Source organism: Eufriesea mexicana, unplaced genomic scaffold (genome assembly GCF_001483705.2).
Source record: "Eufriesea mexicana isolate 0111107269 unplaced genomic scaffold, ASM148370v2 scaffold1030, whole genome shotgun sequence".
Classification (NCBI taxonomy): Eukaryota; Metazoa; Arthropoda; class Insecta; order Hymenoptera; family Apidae; genus Eufriesea; species Eufriesea mexicana.
The window spans coordinates 265,611-288,015 of NW_016909159.1; the positions used below are offsets into that span (position 1 = coordinate 265,611).

General features: G+C 29.0%; 1 protein-coding gene across 2 annotated transcripts in view; it reads right to left on the reverse strand.

Moving 5' to 3' along the window:
* Nplp1 (Neuropeptide-like precursor 1) overlaps positions 1-21,200 on the reverse strand; it is a 32,797-nt gene extending 11,597 nt beyond the window's left edge. The window contains exon 1 of one of the 2 annotated variants that reach the window (XM_017899976.1): positions 21,092-21,197. In XM_017899976.1, coding sequence (XP_017755465.1) covers positions 21,092-21,166 — 75 coding nt within the window. In that variant the 5' untranslated portion in view covers positions 21,167-21,197. Of the gene's footprint in view, positions 1-21,091 lie in introns of both variants that reach the window. The other variant, XM_017899975.1, reaches the window with a different exon arrangement.
* Positions 21,201-22,405: the final 1,205 nt, after the last annotated feature.

Here is a 22,405-nt window from a genome sequence, read left to right on the forward strand (position 1 = left end):
AAATAAAATGGAATAACTATATAGGATATAACATTTATAGTATTAATGAAATAATGAGGCTATAAAGGAAAATAAAGAACTAAATAAATTGTCCATGTACCTAAATGTTACCGTGATCAACTGTACACAGGTACCTTTGATGTTCCGCTGTTTCTTTTCCTTCAATAAGCTTCAAACGTATTAATCTATCGCGAACGTATATGTTACCCATGATTGTGAGATTAAATTAGCGTTGCTGAGCTCGTTAAACTAGTTTACCCATATAGAATGTGTATCGAATTAGAGAACATTCTCGTGCCTATTGCAGCTGACTTAAGTAGGCTCTGAGCAAACCTTACTATTGATTAAATGGATCCCGATTACTTGGAACGGCATGAAGATTCAAATGACTTATCGAATGCCTAACATTTCTCATTCCTCTGCAACTTCTTTAAACGAAACATCGCGTAATGAGAATCACGAAATTCTTTACGACATTATAAGCTGAATTATAGATAGTTATAGGTATGCTGCATAACTGTATGGGTTATAAATACATATGTATTTACTATTTATAACGAATTTATAACGAATGCCTTCGATGTTTAAAGAACTAGAGGAAAAAACAAGACACTTATTCAGAACGAATCGTTTAATTTATTTAATTTATGAAGAAACATATCTCACATATAAAATCTTAAATTTTAAATTCCTGCATTTAGAAATTAAATATATGGATTTCAATTTTATCTTCAGTCAAAAATTCCTGCATTTAGAAATTAAATATATGGATTTCAATTTTACCTTCAGTCGAAAATTCATTTTTATATATATACGTAAGTATATATCTATATATATATGCAGATTACAGAAGAAATATAATTACATATTACAAAATATAATTTTTAAAAAAATAATATATAGCAATAACTGTAATAAATTTTTCAAATAAGAGAGAAGAAATCTTTAGAAAATAAGTAATACGCTTGGCAAAATGTAAAAGAGAGCGAAAGCAATTGTTAAATAACGATTAAATATTACGGTGAAAGACAGAACACGCGATTGTCACGATAGAAATTAAATTATATTTAATAACAGAAACTGCACTGCAGCGATAAAATTCCAAACACGTGGGCGACGTAATTCTGCAATAACGTGGCTAAAATATAGCTGTATTTCATTGAAAATATTACCATACGCGTTTAGATAATTATACAGAATGTTTCGTCGCATGTGGGACCTCGGTGATGGACAAAGGAAGCAAACCAGGTGAATAAAGTACCATAATGTACATTCGAATCAAATTAGTAACATGTATCACCTTCTGTTGCATTGTGAAACGAATATTAATACTATGTACCATAATACTATGCTACCATAATACTATGTACCATAATACCATGTACCATAATACCATGTACCATAATACCATGTACCATAATACCATGTACCATAATACCATGTACCATTCCATGTATATGTACCTATGTACATATGTATGTATGTATGTATGTATAAGCAGTAAGAAGAAATTTTCCTTTTTAAAAGTAAGTAGCAACTGTCTCATTATTATTAACAATAAATAATAATATTAACAATTGCATTAGTTTACTTTTAATTTGTATGGAACACACGTTTGCAACAAAATGTGTAATTCTAATCCCAGGAAGAAAATAACAATACTACCATCGAGTACAATGCCTGCTTTAGAGATGTATAAAGCTTATTGTCCTGATCCAGAACAATGTTTTTCGTTCAGCATTCAAAAATAAGCCTTCCTCCATCTGCCGCAATTAATTTAATTTTAAAGATGCGTCTAAAAAAGAAAAATTCTCTATTTACTCATGCAAAACCTAACTAACGAAAACTTATGTCCTTATAACTTTGGTGGGTACCGCATCGCAAATCTGTGTACTGTACTTATGGTTACTCATAAAATAACCAAAACAACTCGGAATGACTGAAAATTATGCATACCATAATTATTATTTAAAAGAAAAAAGTATAAAAAATTCCAAGAACACCCTATTTCGACCTATAAATTACGAATGCCTGAAAATTATGCATATCATAATTATTATTTACAGAAGAAAGAGGAAAAAGTATCAAAAGCACCCTATTTTGACCTATAGATTACATGTATTTATTTATATGTATATGAATTAACATTAATACGACAAACGATTAAGAAAATTCGAATTTTCAATATATTATTTAAACAAATTAATTTTTCATAGAAATTTCTCCATGGTTGCATTCCCCGTGTAAAATGGTATATTTTGAAAACAAGAAATTTGTCTCCAGTCCTTTTAGTTCTCGAGATATTCCAGAAAATTTGCTTTCGACCTCCATCTTCATTATTTTCACCCTTTAAAATGGACGACAGTTGATAAAACAATATACGTGTCAAATATTTTTTTAAGAACTATGTCTCACATAAATTTCATTCAATTCAGTGTGTACTTGTTGAATATGTTCATTCGTAGGTACTGTGTATTATCTATATTACATGCATTATTCTCATCGTCAATTTGTTTAAATATAACAATTCTGTGAACAATTTGAAACTATACTACTCTTCTCGCTGTGTTTGTCCACTATAACTGATATACGTAATATTTTTCTAATGTTTCATGGAGCTCATCGTCGAAATACGAACGAGGTTATAACCTAACCTCACTTTTGAAACTTCTCAAAGAATGAGAAATATTGTATCGTGATTAAAACAGGCTTGTATTCGGATTTTAAGCGATCATTTCGAATATTTCCTTCATAGGTGACCAATTTTCTAATTGTGGAATATAAAAATGACTATAACTCGAGAAAATTGTCAACCAGACGTACGTTTGTGCCAAGTGTTTTTCTCGTCTTTGTGTTCACTGTCCATTGAACTGAATCCCGTATGCCACGAAACGATCCTTCTCTATATAAGCGAGCAGTTAATAGGACTGAATCAAATTTAATTCAACAGTAAGTTCGCATATGCTTCGTTAAGCAGAAAATAACAAAATCAGTTGGAATTTTGTTTCGTTTAAGTTGCTTCCGGTTAGAGCAAGGGCGTCGCAATTAATTACAGGATAATTTGATTGACCATACTTCGTTTAGCGGAACCTGAGGCAAAGTGAAACACTTAAGATTTAATAACCTATAAAAATCAAAAAAATAACGGAGGCAAGCGTAGTACCTTGCAATATTGTATCCTATATCTTTGTTCTATAAAATCAATAATACACGAGTTATATGGATTTAGATTCGAATTTTCGAATATCTTTTTTTCTAGGAAACGTTTTGTCAATTTTTATAGAATATTTCATATATTTGTATAATATTTTATCAAATACATTTAGAATAGATTTTTTTTTAATTTTGGTATACAAAGAAGATTTTAGATAGAAAATATTTAAGACCAAAAAAATTGGAAACTATATTATTTAGTGGCCATGTTTTCTTTTTATAATTGAATTTTAATTTTATAAGCAAAATAATTATAACATCGCATCATGATAATAACATTTATTGTTGAATTTATCAAAAATTAAATTTACTCTTATTTCTCGTAAATTCTAAATTACTGAAATAATATTTTATTAATTACATCACTTGGGAATGTCAGATATAATTATAAGGATAATAATATCTTAAAATAATATGTTTCATAGTTATTTGTGTGACAAGGACAATGTTATCAACAATCTATTAAAATTGTAATTCTTTACAGTAATTCGTCAAATTTTCTTCAAGGAAAAGTGTGATATTTAGCTGTTATTAAATATTTATATATATTATATAATTATAAATTTTATAAATGTTATAAATAATATTTTATATATATTTATATAATATAACATTTATAACATTTATGAATATACATTTTCAAATAATAAACAATTATAGAACACTATCACACTAATATAAACAATTTATAGATGTAATATTATATTGTATATTATAATTAATATTAATTGCATTTTGATAATATTAATTACATTAATAATTATATTAATCTACTAATATTGCGAATTTCATAAAAATCGGTCAATTAACATAATTTACTTGAAAAATCTCCGTTGTTAATTGCAAAAATTGGGGAAAAAGACGGGAATTTTTCTGCGGCAGTTTTTTACCTGTCGTTCAGAAATTTCTCGACACAAGTTTCAGACAATCCGTACTTTTGAAATCATCTGACACATGTACGCACCGTTAGAAACTCCATTCGCGAAACGCATGACAATTGGCCGGCCTAAACGTCACGGAAACAGGCATTGTACAAGGTTCTAGAAAATGTAATTTCGCAAGTGAGCAACATCTCGAAAATTCGCGTCGCTACAACGCTCGATGTTCGCGGAATCACACTTAAACAAGTTAAGTAAATTATTCAACAACCACTAAGATATCTCAAACTTTAAATTTATAAATAATTAATATTTAATAACAGATATTAAATATTTTATTGTGTAATTATCAATATTATTTTATATTTTATATTTATTACATTTTTTTAATAAATTCTGTTGAAACAGTAACATATATTTAATTACTGAAACAGGTTTAATAAATTATTCAACAAGCAATAAAATATCTCAAGCTTTTAAATTTATAAATAATTAATATTTAATAAGATTTTCATAAATATTTTTAGTTGCCAATTTACATATTTTAAAAATGAATATATTAAACATATTGTTAGAAAAATAGAAAAAATAATTAAATATTTGTAAATAGACAAGAAAATATATAAATTAAAATTAATAATAAATTACTCAATTACATTTGAAAATTCTTTCAATAACTAGACCTGACCGACTATTATTTTTGAACAGAAAAAATCAACAAATTGTAAAATAATTATTCTAACATTTATACAAACTTTTGCAATTACGACATTCATACTTTTAAAAATCATTACAATACATTTTTTAAGTTTAAACTCACAAAAAAGTAACAAAAATTTGCAATATACACAAAATTTGTGATATTAAATAATCAAATTTTCTGATAATATTACTTTATCTTTCCTGACTTTTAATATTTAACATACCATATTATAGCAAATTTCTTCTTTCAACATAATTTCGAACAATTAAATGTGATTTAAAGCACTTTAATTTGCCAACTTGTTACTTCGGAAATACAATATTCCACATACCTGCATGAATTAATAATTACCCTTTTACAGGTAAATGCGTTCAGAATTATTAAAAAGTTCGTCAGTGTTTTACCAAGCTTATGAATAATGCATTTCAATGTGTAACAAAGGTAAAGTTATTATACATGTCATTCATCACGATGTTATTGAAATGTTGATCACTTGTTTGCGACATTTAACGTAATTATCCAGAACAGAGCATTGGATTGGAAGCATTTGAAAATCAATTTTCATCGATACTCGAGAATTTCAATCGTAAATACAAATGTAATACGATACGTTCAAGTAAATCCTGTGTTATTTCACAAATGACACGAGTTGATATCAAATGTAATTTTCAAGTCGAATATTCCTTTATTATCGCGAATAAAAATATTTTATTATTATCAAAATAATATTTTATTAATTGTCGTATCTTATTGTGAAAAGATTCCTTTATTTTATAAATGAAATATATAACAGCAGAATTTGAAAAATTTGGATATTAGAGAAAGTATACAATTCAGGTAAATATATAGAATTTTTAAACATTTTTAGATTAGGCTAAATATTGTAGTATATAAAAGAACCTGTTTTTATAATTTTTCTAACACGAGTAATTACAAATGTAAGCTCTTGATTTATTTTTCGTTCTCATGAAAATTATCGTTCTCACATTTCTTTGAACATAGATAATAATAAATGTAAGTTCTCGATTAATTTTGTTTATGAGATAAGAAATGTATAATAACAAATGCTAAAAATGAAATTTTTTTGAGAATATACAGATTTTATATTGCAAAAACGAAAAATTACAAATTAAGTACAATATCAAATTAATTTTTAATTTGAGTGTCTACTGATTTTACAATAAACGTAGTAAATACAAAAATGGATAATAAAATAAATTATACAATTATACATAAAATACTTCATAAAGTACTAAAATTTTTCTCTATATAAATTTCATATAAGTTTCCAGAATAAATTTATATACCCTATTAGGAGAAGAACAAAAACAAATCTTTCACTTGCTATCCAATCAGACTATAACACAAATATTAATTATATAAACAAACCTAAACCAATGTCACATGAAAAAAATTCTTACATTTTTTAAAATTACTTACACACTGAAATTAGAAAATATTCTTTTTCTATAAATTAAAAGAAATATTGTGCGTCCTATGTGTAATATACAAATCATGTCAGAACACTTGCTATCCAATCAGACTATAACACAAATATTAATTATGTAAACAAACCTAAACCAATGTCACATGAAAGAAATTCTTACATTTTTTTTAAATTACTTACACACTGAAATTAGAAAATTTTCTTTTATCTATAAATAAAAAAAAATATTGTGCGTCATATGTGTAATATACAAATCATGTCAGAACACTTGCTATCCAATCAGACTATAACACAAATATTAATTATGTAAACAAACCTAAACCAATGTCACATGAAAGAAATTCTTACATTTTTTTTAAATTACTTACACACTGAAATTAGAAAATTTTCTTTTATCTATAAATAAAAAAAAATATTGTGCGTCATATGTGTAATATACAAATCATGTCAGAACACTTGCTATCCAATCAGACTATAACACAAATATTAATTATGTAAACAAACCTAAACCAATGTCACATGAAAAGAATTCTTACATTTTTTTTTAAATTACTTACACACTGAAATTAGAAAATATTTTTCTCTATAAATTAAAAAAAATATTGTGCGTCATATGTGTAATATACAAATCATGTGAGAACATAAATGCCAAATCTTTACATTATCGACAGCATAAATGAACACAATTGATTAGGTTGGTCTGGAATATTGTCACCGATAATCAAGAGCTTGTCTCATTAAATCCAGCACCGACCCACCCCCATTTCTTCGTACACGTTTAACAACGTTGCCCTTGGCCACGTAAATTAAATTGCATTCCTAAAGCGACATCCGGTTCGCATTTAGAAGGTAAACGAATATTTCAACGAATTACCTAATCAAGCCACCGTGTAATAAGCTAAGCGCACTTGCTCAAACTGTCACCTTACATTAAGATCCTGCAATTGTCCTTGCAAACATTGCAATTTATTTGAATTTCTCCGAGACTTCGTCTCCTGCTGGATGGATTGCATCGTGATCGATCACTCGACTTTCGCTGATTAGAAATATTTTGAAATCGCTATTATTCGCAATTATGCCAAATTACCAAAGATTACGCTATCGTGAAACTATAATCGGTACGTGATTATCGTTCGAGGTCATATCGAAGTTTCAAGAAGGTGACCGAAGATCAAAGGACTAATCTAAGAACTACCCTAAAATGAAAGGGTGCTTATCAAAACGCGAAAGCTCCGTGAGGCTCTTTGTAAGCTCCTTTGAAAAATGATTAAGGTCTTCCACGATATTTTTGTTAATACATAGTAAGTCTTCAATCAGTGATTAGTATACTAAAAGCAATATTAATATTTTAAGTGAACGTGTATTAATAATTAAATTAAATTAGAGTATATATAGTTCTACATAATTGAGTTAAAATTTTGCTAACGTGTTAAATCAATTTTGCTTTCACTAGTAAATATACATTTGATATTGGGGGTTTTATTGGAAAATTATTCAGTAATAAATTATCACATTCGAGGAATCTCGTTTTCAATGTTCGGGATTGTATTTATAATGTCATAAAAAATTAATTTTTTAGTTTAATTCGTAATACTGCCTATCGTAATTTTTTAAACCAAAACGTGGAGATTATGGTGTGCTACATACTATTTTCCAAAATGGGTCGTTCTCTATTATATATCTATATTAGTGTATATTCTATCAATTAATACAGTAACTGCTGAAAGTCTTTAGTTATATTCTCTTTCCATTTCTATTTAAATCATGTACCATTACAGTTTTTAATTATTTAATTTAATTGCTTTCTTTTAATTTAAATTCTACTTTCCATACAAAATTTTAAATGAATCAGAAATGTATTAATCAAATTTAAAGAAAAATCTCCAAATTTACCAATTACTTTTTGAATTTTCCAAGAACTCATTGACAATTTTGAATATACTTGTTATAACTTTATGAGTAAAAATAAAAAGTTCTTTATAAAACAATAAAACGATTCTAAATTGTACAAATTATTTAATTTTCTTCGAACATCCAAGTGCAATTAATCTTGAAATTCTGACATCATTTATATCATCACGCGAGATTATTCTCAAAGCAATACGAGGATTTCATCAAAGAAAATCTCATGTCCTTTACATAAAGTGTCCCGCCGTGAAATTTAACACAGGTTTCGTGCTCATCTTCTCAAAGTCAACAAGAATCTTTGCAAGCCTAATATCACGTGTACTTAAGGACGACAGGAATGTCAATTCGTCGAAACACGAGATTCCAAAGCACGTTCTTTGAATACCGAAACTCTAAAGACGATAGCTTATTCCTCCTGAAGCTCGTTTCAGCTCGAACAAAATTTTAAAGTTTCTGCAACCTCGTGGCTTATTCCCGAGTTATTTCGGTCGCCGGGCTTCCCATTTCGTTACATTAATCAAGCACAATGTCAGAGAAAGCTTGGCGAAATTAACGGAGTCAAAAGCATTCCTGACAAATAAAACAATGTCAGTGATTCGGAGCTGTGATCAATTCCTGTTTTTCTTTTGTAAAAAGTATTAAACATATTTAATTTCTCTATATTATATTAATTTTATTTGTATATGTGCAAAATTCTGTCATGAGTGTTTCATAAAATATATTTGCATATGTTTGTGAATAAAATAATAATGATCAGATAAATACGTACAAAATAATATATATAAAATATATATCAAATTATATGCATCAGGTATACATAAATGCATAATTGTAAATAATAGTCATAGATAATAAAATGCAAATAAGATGCAAAATATAATATGTTTGTGCAAAATGCATAAATGTGTATACTACTTGGTTGAAAAACGAATTTAATTTAATTATTATTTTTATTAATTTATATTTATTCCCTCGTTTAAAAGTTGAGGTTATGAAAATGAAAAGTAACATTACGTGTATTTTATAATGATATTAATTATTTAAAAATGTCACTATTAATTGTCTATAAATATTTAATATATACAAAGTACTTCATCTAAAGATCTTTCTTCAACTTTGAAGCTATCCATAATTTCCCTAAATCATAGTATTTTTAATTTGTATTTTTTTCAACATTTTTGTTCTTTAGTCAAAATTATAATATATATTATATGTACTTACTTCAACTTACCAAAAATAAAAACAATTTATATCAAACGATTTGTATCAACATTTTTCACATAAGATTGTATTGACCATAATTGTATAGGGAACAAAATTTGAAAAATCCTAAAATATAAAAAATTCCTTTAATCCATTGAAAACAAGAAAAATTATTTCTTAATAATGAACCGAAATGAAAAAATGTAGAGAAAAACAACTGGAATGAAATCGGAACCATAACCTATACAATAATCCTCAAGCGAATCGTATCGTACGTTCAACCATTCGTAAAATTGATCTAGAAGTCGATAAAGATGTCGCGATATGAAATTTCCCGTACTGAGCTTACCGACAGAGAAACCGGAAATCGCTTGGACAAAGTACAACGACAAGTGACAAAGCGTTTTCCAATTTGTCGAGAGTAGTTTCGATGGCTGCCGCTTGGACGACACGGTTCCTTCCTTCGTGCAAAAGCTGAAGAACCTATTTCGCATTCTCTCTACGTGTTTTCTCTCCTTTGCATAGAATTACCTACATTCTACGTGCTTTCGGCCCTTCATGTTGCGCGACACGAACATTTTCGTATTGCAAAGTGTCGCATGATCCCTTTAAGAAATCGTTTAAAGATACGCCTATCTCAAATCGATTTAACGCTCCTCTAAACTGACGATATTGGAAGATCGACGTTAGAAAATGGCGAATAAGATCATGTTCGACGTGGGGAAAATGAGATTGTGACGATGATAAAGGACGAGAATTTCTATATTATTTTTAAATAACGCGTCAGTTTCCTGTGATTAAAAGATTTGCTTTTGATATATATACATGAGATGTAAGTTCTGTTAAGAAATTCTTATATATTTTAGCTGATAATTATTAAATTAAAAGACATGTGTTCTCTTTTTGTTTCAGGTATACGAAATAAAGTTTAACGTGTAACATGTGAATATCAAAATAAGTATTTATATTGTAAATGTTCATATTATAAATATATGTATCTATATACTGAAGTATTAGAAAAACGTTATAAAATATAATTAATACGACTTGAAAATTATAATGTAAGATGTAATTACTAACAATTTCATGAAAATATTTCGAACAAAATAAAAGTAACGAATTGTTTATTGCTACGTTTTGTATTACTGTGTATCATTTATGCAACATTACAGAAAAGATATTTCGAGTATCTGTTTTTCAATATGAATGACAGGTGACAAATACAATTTTTATAACCTTTATTAAATTAAATATTAACACGTCTTGTTCAAAGTGACAATAAATAATGTTGGATAGAGAAATATTTCGCTTACCGATACAAAATAGTTGAAAATTCTTGACAAAGATTTGTCAGCATGGTTTTGCAGAATGTATTAATCACCGCCATAGAAATGTCGCGTGTTGTCACCTGATGTATCTCGTTTTAGTCCCCAGGACACGTATATCATGATTTATTCTTGTCACTTGCACCAACCCAAACGACTAACCGAGAAAATATCGACGAAATTGCTTGACGAACGTTTCTCACGGTAACATATGTGCTCGCGTAATTACCAGCAACCTACCGACCGAATCCTTATGCTTCAACAAATATTTCGAATTCTACTACCAATAACGTCCCATGCAAATGTCATAGGGGATCTAATTCGGTTTCGTTTACAGAAACTTAACTTTTGCCTTTTCGCAAGATTGTTTACTATCGTTCTTCTTTTTCCTTTTGTCATTGATTACAGCTAGTTATTCGTACCAACTTTAATACGATAAACAGCGCTATCTACTTTCAACTTTATGAAGTAAAGTTGTACGAAATATCTTTAAGAATTCCAAAGTAATTTTAGAACTGCTGAGTAACTCCTATCGAATAAAAATTTTTAGTTTTATTTTCATATTTTTTATTACTTTATATATTTTGACTTGTTTCGCTATAAAACGATGGATTAACCTCATTGGTCCTAACATCGACTTCGATCGTTATGAAGCGATCTACGAATATATGTATACCAACCCAAGTATCGTCTGCAAACAATCTTTGGACACTAGTATTGACTATAGTCATAGTTTAAATGAGGTCGTATAAGTTTCAGTGAATACATATCCGAGTATTATTTTATCGACAAGCATTATATTTATTCCCTTTTTGCATATTATCATAATTCTATTGTTTAAGTGCACAATATTAACGGTCTATATGAGAATATTTTGTAATAACTTCTTGATTAATGTTTCCGTAAATTTATGGAATATTTTATAAAATATTAATGTTTGTAATATTCATTGTAGAACAAATGTGATTATCTGTTTTTATAAAAGTGGAATTTAAGCATAATTAATAACGGTAGGGTACAAAAATCACTTGATTTTAATGTCTCGTGTAAGAATTACATACGTATGAATGATAATTGGACGTCGAACTGTGTATTGATTTTAACTTAGATATATTATCAAGAAAATTTCATATTATAGTTATGAAGTTCTTTTTACGAAGCATTTTAATTTCATCTATAATCCGTAAATTTGTAGAATTCACTAGCGAAGTTCAGATAAAAAAGTTAGGGCACCCTGTAAACACATGTATACTTCCTCGTACGGCCCTGACCAACGTATCAGATCCGTATATATCTATATTTCTGTTAATTCTCCAGTGCTGACAGCCGAAATACATTTACTTTAACGCTCGAATGATTTTATCGATCCGTGTGTCATAACCACTACTCTAAAGAAAAATTATATTTCTCGTGATTTCTTACACTTCTTACACATTTTAAATTTTTTGAATATATTTTCGACTTCATAATTAAATTCAACGAATTTCTTTTCACTCTAGTATCTAATACTATAACTTAAAATATAATAAACGCCCGTATACCATGGGGTATTTGTTCAGTGATAGTTTAAATTATCTCTGCAACATTTCCGCTATATCCTAAATTAAAATAAAATTAGATTTTAAAAAGGGAATAACGAATTTTCATTTTATTTACTAACGAACAAATTAATATTTATAGCAAATTAAAAATACACGAAATATTTACTATTAATTTGTAAATTAAGATTGTTTTATTTGTTTCAATTATAAATACAAACACGCTATGTGTCGGTATAACGCGTGGAATTTATTACAAAGCGGTCGGAATTTATATTAGAGAATAACTACTCCAACACATTTGTGTTATGATACATTATACTGAATTCAATTTTACTACTATATTAAATTTATTACTTTTAATCAACTACTCATTAGTGGTTTCTTGTTTGTTTAACACATTCGATAACAATGATAGATATTACAAAAATGTAGGAACTGTTCATCATACCGAGTTATTTACTGGAATCATTCGTTTCCAGAAATGGGCTAATTCTACGTGGAAAAGGTTTGATATAAAGTTGTTGTAAATGAAGCTTCGCTTGGCAGAAAAATAACTTCATAAAATTTAACGAGTGCACATATCTTTTAAATATACATAAAAATCAATTTTTTCCCAAAGATAATTTCCTAACCTTTTCAATGGGTAATCATGAAAGCAAGGAGAAAGGAAAGATATATCTGTCCTGTGTGAATTAATCACTTGAAAACAGGTTTAATTTTTTGGTCGATAATTATAAATCATAAGAACCATAAGATAATCAAGTTTTTTAACAATTTCTCAAACTTTCTAATCGGTAATCATAAACCAAGGAAAAGGCAATCTACATACCATATAATGGTAAATTTTTCAAGAATTGTTTTCCATTTTTCTCAATCGATAATTTAATCGAATCAGAGAAACAGAAAGAGTACCCAATTTGTAATGAAGGATATCACATCATATAAAACTGAATGTTTTAATTTCTCAAAATTTTCAATCGATAATCGTAGATAAATAAAAATATAATGTTCGCACACTGAATAATGAATTTTTTTTCCATTAATCTTCTCAATCGATAACTACAAATAAGATAAAAAATAAAAAATATTCAATAAAACTGATCAATTGTCCGAATACTGTGACAAAAAAACAAACTATTTTATTCCACTTTATCCTCGTTTTCAATAATCGCTTTCAAACGATTTCAAAATCGCAACAGTATCCTTTGTCTCCTACTTACCAGGGGCGCTGGCATTTCCACGTGAAGCACATTTCTCAGTTTATCGCTTGTAAACTGTCAATGACGCTTCCAAGAGAGAAAAAAGAAGTGGGAATCGAGTGAAAGGAAGGGATCGATCATGGATCACGATATAGAAAGAGGGGTCCGGTACTTTCAATGGTTGCTCGTTCGTGTGAAAATTTCGCGAAAAGCTCGACGAGCCAGTTTCGCATATAATCCGGGTAAAGACGTGACCTTTCGTTATCATCTGATTCCTGAAACACGACGGACTGAATCCCAGAGATACACGAGGCAGAAATCTAACCATTTTGATCACTTTAGCACATCGCGAGGGTTGCTCCGTAGAAAATAACCTCACTTTCAGGAAATCGTAAATCGTTCGGTATACGGAATGTAGACCCAGATACCGAGTTTCAACAAAATTACCCCACTGAATCGTACGATTTTAAATCAGTTAAAGGTGATTTGAATTAATGGTTATAATTCTCGTGGGTGGAAACAAGTTGATCGAGTGAAAGGAGATTATTTGAAATCGCGTTTATTCTTTTCGAAATATACGAATCGCTAATTATTTCGTTGTATGTGACCTATTCTAACCTATTTGTAGCATTAAGAGTACAGAATATTTAAGAAGAAATTGTTTTTTGCTCGATTATTTGTATAATATTTTTTACTTTGAATTACGTTTTGAATTAACCAATAAATTTCTGTTATACTAAATTTTTATTTAATTTTTAATTAGAAAAGGTATTATTAAGATATGTACAAAAAAGCAAATAATCTGTCTATATTAACAACTGCAAAATGCACGTATTATGAATGTGTACTTTAAGTGAAATAATCAAATTATTCAAGTACAGAATACATATCGTGCTGACACAGTACGTTACGATCGTCATCTTTGATCAAGTATGTTTTCAAATGTGTATTCGATTCTCTTGTGGTGCGTTCCCATCGTGCTTTCTGGAAACGGAAATTACTGATCGACGATAAAGGCGACCGTGATGTCTTCAAGAAGGTCCTCATGGCAGATCATACCTGAATTTGCACTTTGATAAACTTCGTACACTTTATCATTTCTTGTACGAGCGTAAAATGACGCATTACATTGCCTGTTACAAAATGTCGGTCAGAAGTACTATGAATTTGAATTTTCTGATCGTTTTTTACCGCCAAAACTCGAAAAGAATTTTAAGAACCTATAAAAATTAGAAGAAAAATGCTTTTTTGATAATTATCAAATTTCAATTGAATTGATAGAGGTAAAGTAACTAAGTTTTATAAAAATTTAAATGTTAAATTCATGTATTTTTAAATCACTTTCTAAAAATATTGTATATAAGAATTAATAATTATCATGAATGAAATATATGAATACTTGAAACTCTATTTATATGCTATTTGTTTAAATAAATAAGTTTAAATTATGAAATAAAATTAATTAATATTTTAAATAATAATTTGCGTTTCACAAAATTTTCATTCATAAATTCATTATTCTTATGTACTATATTTATAATACTTTGATATAGTAATTCTTCATTCGATAATATTTTTTGTTTCTCAAATTCAACAGAATCATCGAAATCAAAGCACGATTGGCGTAATAATGCTACAACAATCCTACAATGGAAAACATATTCTATGTTTCGCCTATCAAATCGTTAGCAATAAACCCAGCGATTGGTAAATATGTTATCTCCGTTTATTTTTAAGGAATATTCGAAAACGGCGAAATATAAATGAAATTCGGCACATGTCATCCGCAGATCGCAGTTAATAAAAGAGACAATGGACAACCACTCTTGAAAACTAATTAAATTTTCTGCGAGGATAACACGTTTCCTTGGGAATTATTCCTTCTGAATGAGTAAAACGAGTGAGAACGCTAATAAAGCTACCTTCAAAAATATTCGTTGCCACTATATCTGTCGTTAATTACTTAACTAACATAGAATATAGATGCAGTTTTTTACTCTGCAAAATACGAATGAGAGGAAAGTCGTTTGCATGAGGAATTATATTTCCTAATACATGGAAAGTTTCGACGAGTTTCAAAGGTATGGTTAAAAAATAGGATTTCTGATATTATTAGCGAAAAAATGTTTGAAAAAGAAAAATGAAATTATTCTTTTTTAGTTTCAGTAAATCCAGAACATTATACATCAACTGTAAAACATTCTACGAATTTTCCAAACAATTCAATAATTAGTAAATTATAAGAAATAATATTCAACATTAGTAAGTAATACAGAAAACTAACCAACTTTCTCGGAATAGTTGTAAATGAAGTATAAATGGAAGAAGAAAAGAAAACATGCAATATAAGTAATGGATACGCAAGTAAAAAAGCTTACCGATGGGCATTACGAAGTTTCGAGATGGACTAGTGAGAAGAGACCGCGTTCTCAACAAATTTACAGTCTGAAATTAAAAAACTTGCCACGTAGACGAAGTTGTGCTACAATCTTGAGGAAGTTTCATAGCATCGCGACAGCAAATAAAACTTAACAATGAATGGAACTGAGAACTACCTGAAGTGAAGAACAATGAAGCGACTACTACATCGACCACCGTGCAAGAAATCGATTACATTTGGCTATTTTTCATCCCGTGATCGAAAATGATTCTATATAAAATAATTCACTGTAATACAAAATAAGCGATAAGTTTATATTATATTATAATTATGAATATAATAATTTCTATTATGCAACTTTAAGTGAAGATTGTACAAGAGAAAATCGAGACAGAGTTCACAAGAGTAAGAATGGTTTAAATGATATCATTTGATCTTCTTATCGTTAGATTTATATATATTTTATACATCGTTCTTTTGATAACTTTTTCCTAGACTATATTTCACGTTTATTTTTCAATACTTGTTAATATAAAATCCACATATTGTTGAAAAATACTTTTACTATAATTTATTCAAAATCATCAGCCTTCTCACTTAAAACGATATAAAACTTTTGAAGTTAATGAACTTTTCGCGACAAAAGTTTTTATAGAAAGATGACAAAACGTACAAGTATGCTTTCTCGATTAATTATTCGTATTCGAAGTAACTATTGTAACGCGATAGAAGAAATGAATTTTCAAAAAATATTTCGTATAATATATTTACTATATTTAAAATATTGATATTTTTTTAGCATTGAAAAGTATTCGTGTTTTCATATTAATATTCTGTCAGAATTTTAATTGTACATTCTCATCAAGATTTAGCAAAACATTGACAAAGAAATATCTCATAATCAGTGGAATCTACATTCTTCATGATTGATCGGTTCAATTACCTATAACATTACATGTTATTGTACACCATTCGAATATCAATGGATGTAATTTACGCCTCGCAGCATCGAATAATGATTCTGATCTTGATTACAAAATACAAATGTCAACTTTTCAACCGAAATCATACTTTGTCTCATCTCTTTCATACATATAACTGCCAGCTATATTTTTTTTTAATCGATGATTAAAATTCCTTCAAAAGTTTATTGGCAAGTTGTGTTATTGCATAATTTATATAAATAAAATAAATTATAAGATTTAACTAATATTATTGGGTTACAGAATACAATGATTTCTTTTAGACTACTTAATTTTGGATTATCTAATTTTCTTTCGTGTTTTATATCTTACATAACCAACAAATTATTAAATAACTATATAATAAAATTAAATAACAATTTAAATTTTCGTGGCCGTCTATGACTCAATGAAGTTAATTAGTTAATAATTAACATAAATAGAATTCACATATACAAAAATAAAATTTTTAACGTTTTATACTTTACACGTCTAATATTTTATTGATCTTAACTCCTTACTTATATCGATATTGATATTAACCTCTAGAATATTGAATCACACTCGTGACTCGACGAGGGTGTTACCAATCATAATATACCAATCACACCAATCGTAACCAAATTATCAATATCACATGACTAATAGCAATCATACCTAAATTATGAGTATCACGAAACTGGTACCAATCATAACCAAATTATTAGTATCACGAGATTGGTACCAATCATAACCAAATTATTAGTATCACGAGGTTGATGCCAATCATAACCATAACCGAGTTATCAGTATTACATTACTGATAACAATTATAGATAAAGACAAAGGTTAGGCGCCAAATATAATTAAGGTTAGTAATATCTTTTTTAAATTTAATTTTAATTCTGATTTCAATTCAAGATTACACATATTATAATAATCTGTGGATTACTGAATATTAATTCTTTATAATACTAATATTAATATAAATAATTATAAAAAAATTGAAAGAAAAGGAATTAGAATATATTCAGAATTATAATAAATTTGTGCATAATATAGAGAAATATTAAATTATTACTTAATATCATTATTAAAAAGGTATTACAAGGTATGATAATATAATAAAATGGAATAAAATGTATATATTATTCAAAATTGTGTTGAACCATTCATAAAAAAAATTTATATAATGGTTGAAGATTTCTCTCCGTCTTATCTATTTAATCTTTCCACAGCTATGAATGATTCACATTTATCAATTTAAAAAAAAATGTTGCAAGAATTTATGTATGCGTTCTGTACCACTTTTTGAATTTATTATCGAAATCATTTAAACGTATGGTCGATATAATACATTTATTTATCTATATATCTTGACAAAATGTTTAATCCAATATAATTCCTGTTACAGAGAGTATTAACATGAAACTGGAATAATTAACATTAGATTAATTCGATTTCATTCTGTCGTAACTTTTATTTAGTTTCTTTCTTTGTAAACCTCAGTCTTTTAAATAACTTTTTATTCATTTCTCATAAATAAAATGTAATGATTTAATTCCATTGATTTTCATAAAATACGAGTATCCTCCATATAATACACGTCTCTTTTCTTTACTTTTTTAAACAAATTTAAAACAATTTTAATTTGTAATAATTATATAAAAATTTTTAACTTTTGCCCAAATTTATCACACTTATAACCCTTTCAACTAAATAAACTCTGAAACAAGACTTACTACTTTTCTAAAACAACAAAGGTTCTTCGGAATATTTTTCAGTTAAACGAATTACAATATCTTTCGAACTCTTCCTCAGCCCATTTTATTCGTATTATCCGCCATTTTGTGTTCCTCGAAACGTGCCTCATATTATTCAGGACGGATCACAGAGAAAGTTTCGAATCAAATCCTGCAGCTGAACAAAGCTCTGAATCCCAAAGCTTTTTCAGAAAATGATATTTGGAATATTCAATGAACGTATAATGCTGATAATGACGTTCGATTTTCTAATATTCCTCAAGTCACTAAAACAATATCGATTGATCAATCGAAAGACTTCAATGCAGCTTTTCTATTATCGTAATACTTATCCGATAGTATTCTTTTGGAAAATTTATGTAGAAAAATATGTTTAATGAATAACGTATCTCAATTTATTAAAAAAAAAAGAAAAAGAAATATTTCAGTCTTAGCCATGTTACTTAAATGTTACTTCGATATTGTGTGATTAAATTAGCTATATCAAAATCGTTGATTAAATTAGTATCGAGTATAGTTAAATTAATCGTACGTGGCCAAAATGAATATTGTGCTATGGTTACAATTGTTTCTAAACTGTGTAAATACCGAAAAATGAAGTCTAGTTGCCACTAGATACACATTTTGCTACTGAGTAAATTTTACCACGATACTCAATGCATGCTGTTTATTTACTAACGTATTAATAACCTATACTCAACGTGTATACTGCGTCATATTGATTCTGATATTAATGTAAATATTTAATCCCCTCTAACGTATTGTATTGTTTATCTATTTAAATAACCAGAATTACAATACTCAGATTAATAATTTTAATTGTAAAGATTAAAGTAAAGAGACGTTTTTAACGAATTAGAATTAAAATTAGAAATATTACGGCAAATAATTTTAATTGCAAAGATTAAAATAAAGAGACATTTTTAAACGAATTACTGTTAAAATTGGAAATATTACACAAAGTTAAATCCACGTTAGAAAAATATGCAAGGAATATGTAAAACTGATAATAGAACAACGATAAATATCGAATATTAAACTCTCGAAAATTTATCACACTCGTGCAATTTCTTTCAAAATGGCGGAACTGGGGAGCGAACGTCCGATGCGAATCCAATTAAAAATGAAAAATTCTTAGATCGATCTTTATTGAAAAAGAAGAAAATCGTTGATTGCGAGCAAGTCGGGATAGAATTGTCAATTTCCAACCGGATTTAATTATTAGCAGAACGTATGGTTCGATGTCTAGCTCGCATTTCGTGCTTTAATCCATTTGATCAAGGCATTCCCTTTGTTCTAAAATTCGAACCACTTTTGAAGAGCGTTCATAACCGAATGATCGAATTACAGGTGGTCTCTTAAAATTTTTAATAAGGACCAGTACCCTTTCAGAAAGTTCCTGTGCAACCTACGCCTACGAAATATGATTTTCCTAGTTTGCATTCACTATAGAAAAGTGATAACGTCATACCTTCAATGAAAACGTCATACCTTTTATGTTGATGATTAAAATTTTATCGATTATAATTTATATTTAGATAAAATCTTTATTAGATACTTCTAAGTATGAGATTTATACAGTAATAAAATATTATTTTATTCTATAATATAGTAATTACATAAAATATGTAATTATTAAATAAGAATAATATTACATTATCAATTATACATTATTATACAATAATAATAAAATTCTGAATATAATATATTATTTAATTTTGTTTAATTAATAAGTATATATTATTATTATTTATTTAATATTATCAAAAATTTTTAATGTTTATTTTTCTCTTTTCAGATATTCATTAGAAAATATCGAACTATGTATTGGAAGTTGTAAAATTATATTTACAACAAATTTCTGTAAAAGTATTACTATTACGCATAAAAAATTGTTATTTATAATCTCATGTGAAAAATATAATTAAAAAACAAAAAATTGATGTAAAAATTATTATCCTTTTTGATATTTGAAAAATCATAAAGGAAAAACAAACATTTCAAAAGCAAGTGTATTTTTGAATCAATTTAAAAGTAAACTTTACAAAAACTCAAATAAGTATAAATATTATAAAAATAAAAGTTAATACACTGAATCCTGAATCAAAATTTCCCAGAAAGGGAAAAAAGATTGAATCTATCCCCTTAAAAACAGGAAGTGCACCAACCTGATCCTAACACCTCGCCAATTACCACCTAACGCAAACATTCCTCAAATCTAAAATTTACATTCACACGTTTACACGTCTCTCGAAAATCTCCATCTAAAAGAAATTTCCCCGATCTTCGCTTCATCTAATACCTAACCACCTAGTACCGTCGAACATCATGTCCGACCGATTACAATATCCACGAACCAACCCTGAACCCGGAATAACATGGAAAATGCTTACCGAACAAACCCCCGATATAACGCACATAACAGTACCCATGAATCAACCCGCGTATCTTACCTCGAAATTTTACTTCAAACTACCCTTATTCCCACCTAACCACGAACCGCGCGTTAAAAGAAAAGTTAGCGCGAAAGTCGTACCCCGCGACGAAACCATTGGTACCGCTGTGCACGGGAAGGTGGCAGACTACTCACCAGTGGTAGCCGTACTTCGTTGACCACGAAAATACAGAGTAGAAGACTGACCAGGTAGTTCCCGTTTAGGCCCATCTCGCGAACTTTGTTACCGTGTGTGCTCTCGTCGCGGTTCTCCAAATCTGAGTACCGGCGGAGTACGCGGCCGCTTGCTTATATAGCGCGCGTGTCCCGCCCCGCGCAGGCGCCGCAACCCCCATGCGCCTACACCTACACCGAATGATACGCGCTGTACACACACCGTCGCTGAGTATCCCCTGTTGGTGGACCACGCAATATGCGTAGATGCCGTGCTGTGTAGACCTCGTCCTCCTCCGTGAACCTGGAAAAAACGGTGGAAAAAGAAGCGGGCTAACCGTGACCAGGAAGAGAGAGAGACGCGATCTTTTAACCGCGACTCGGTTATTATGCCGTGGATTATTGCGTGTCCACTGGGAAACTCGGATGGGATGACTGGGTTGCTCGTTTTTCCTGTAGATTCTATATTGGCACTTTCGACTAGGTGTTCTTCCCTTTTTAGGCGTTCTTCTTTCTCTTCTCTTCGCCGGGGCCGGGGTTCTCATTCTGTTTATTTTCGTTTCGCTTTTTTTCGCAGAGCGAGAGAAAGAGAGAGAACTCATCGATTCATCCGTCGAAGAAGCAGACATTGTAGCGAGTCGCATTGTCGGCGACACTTGATAATTGAATCGGGGACAAAGACCCTCTGTGACTTTATTTGAGGCAACGTGGGTTGGTGTAACGGGGTGTTCCGAGGGGAAATGCGAAAGCTGTCGCTAACTTTTCGCGGATTTATTTTTGTGCTTACTCGGGCTTCGAAGTGTCTGAAATTAGCTTGTATGCTCCTTTAATAGGGAAAATGGGGATAAACGGGGAGAGGTGGGGTGATGCAATGAAATGGACACGCGATTAACGTGTTATGGAACGTTATGTTTTACGGAGGACAATTTTCGTTCTGTCTTCGTTCTCTGTTCTTGTTTTGCTACTTTTGGGGGAGGAAGGCGGTTGATTGAGGGGGTTAGGTAACCTTCAACGTTAAAATTCCTAATATTTATTTAAATATGATGTACAGGGTTAACGGTAATTTAAGTGACATGATGAAAATATATATATGTATACGTAATGATATTTTTACTTCGACTTTATCAAAAACAATTGCAACTTTTTTAGTAATATTAAATAGATTAAATAGTGGTATATAAGGGATAAATAGGTATATATAATTAATTATATTTCTATTTTAATAGGAAATAACGATAATTTTATCAAACATATTTATACACTTTTATATTATATATAAAATATATATATATATAT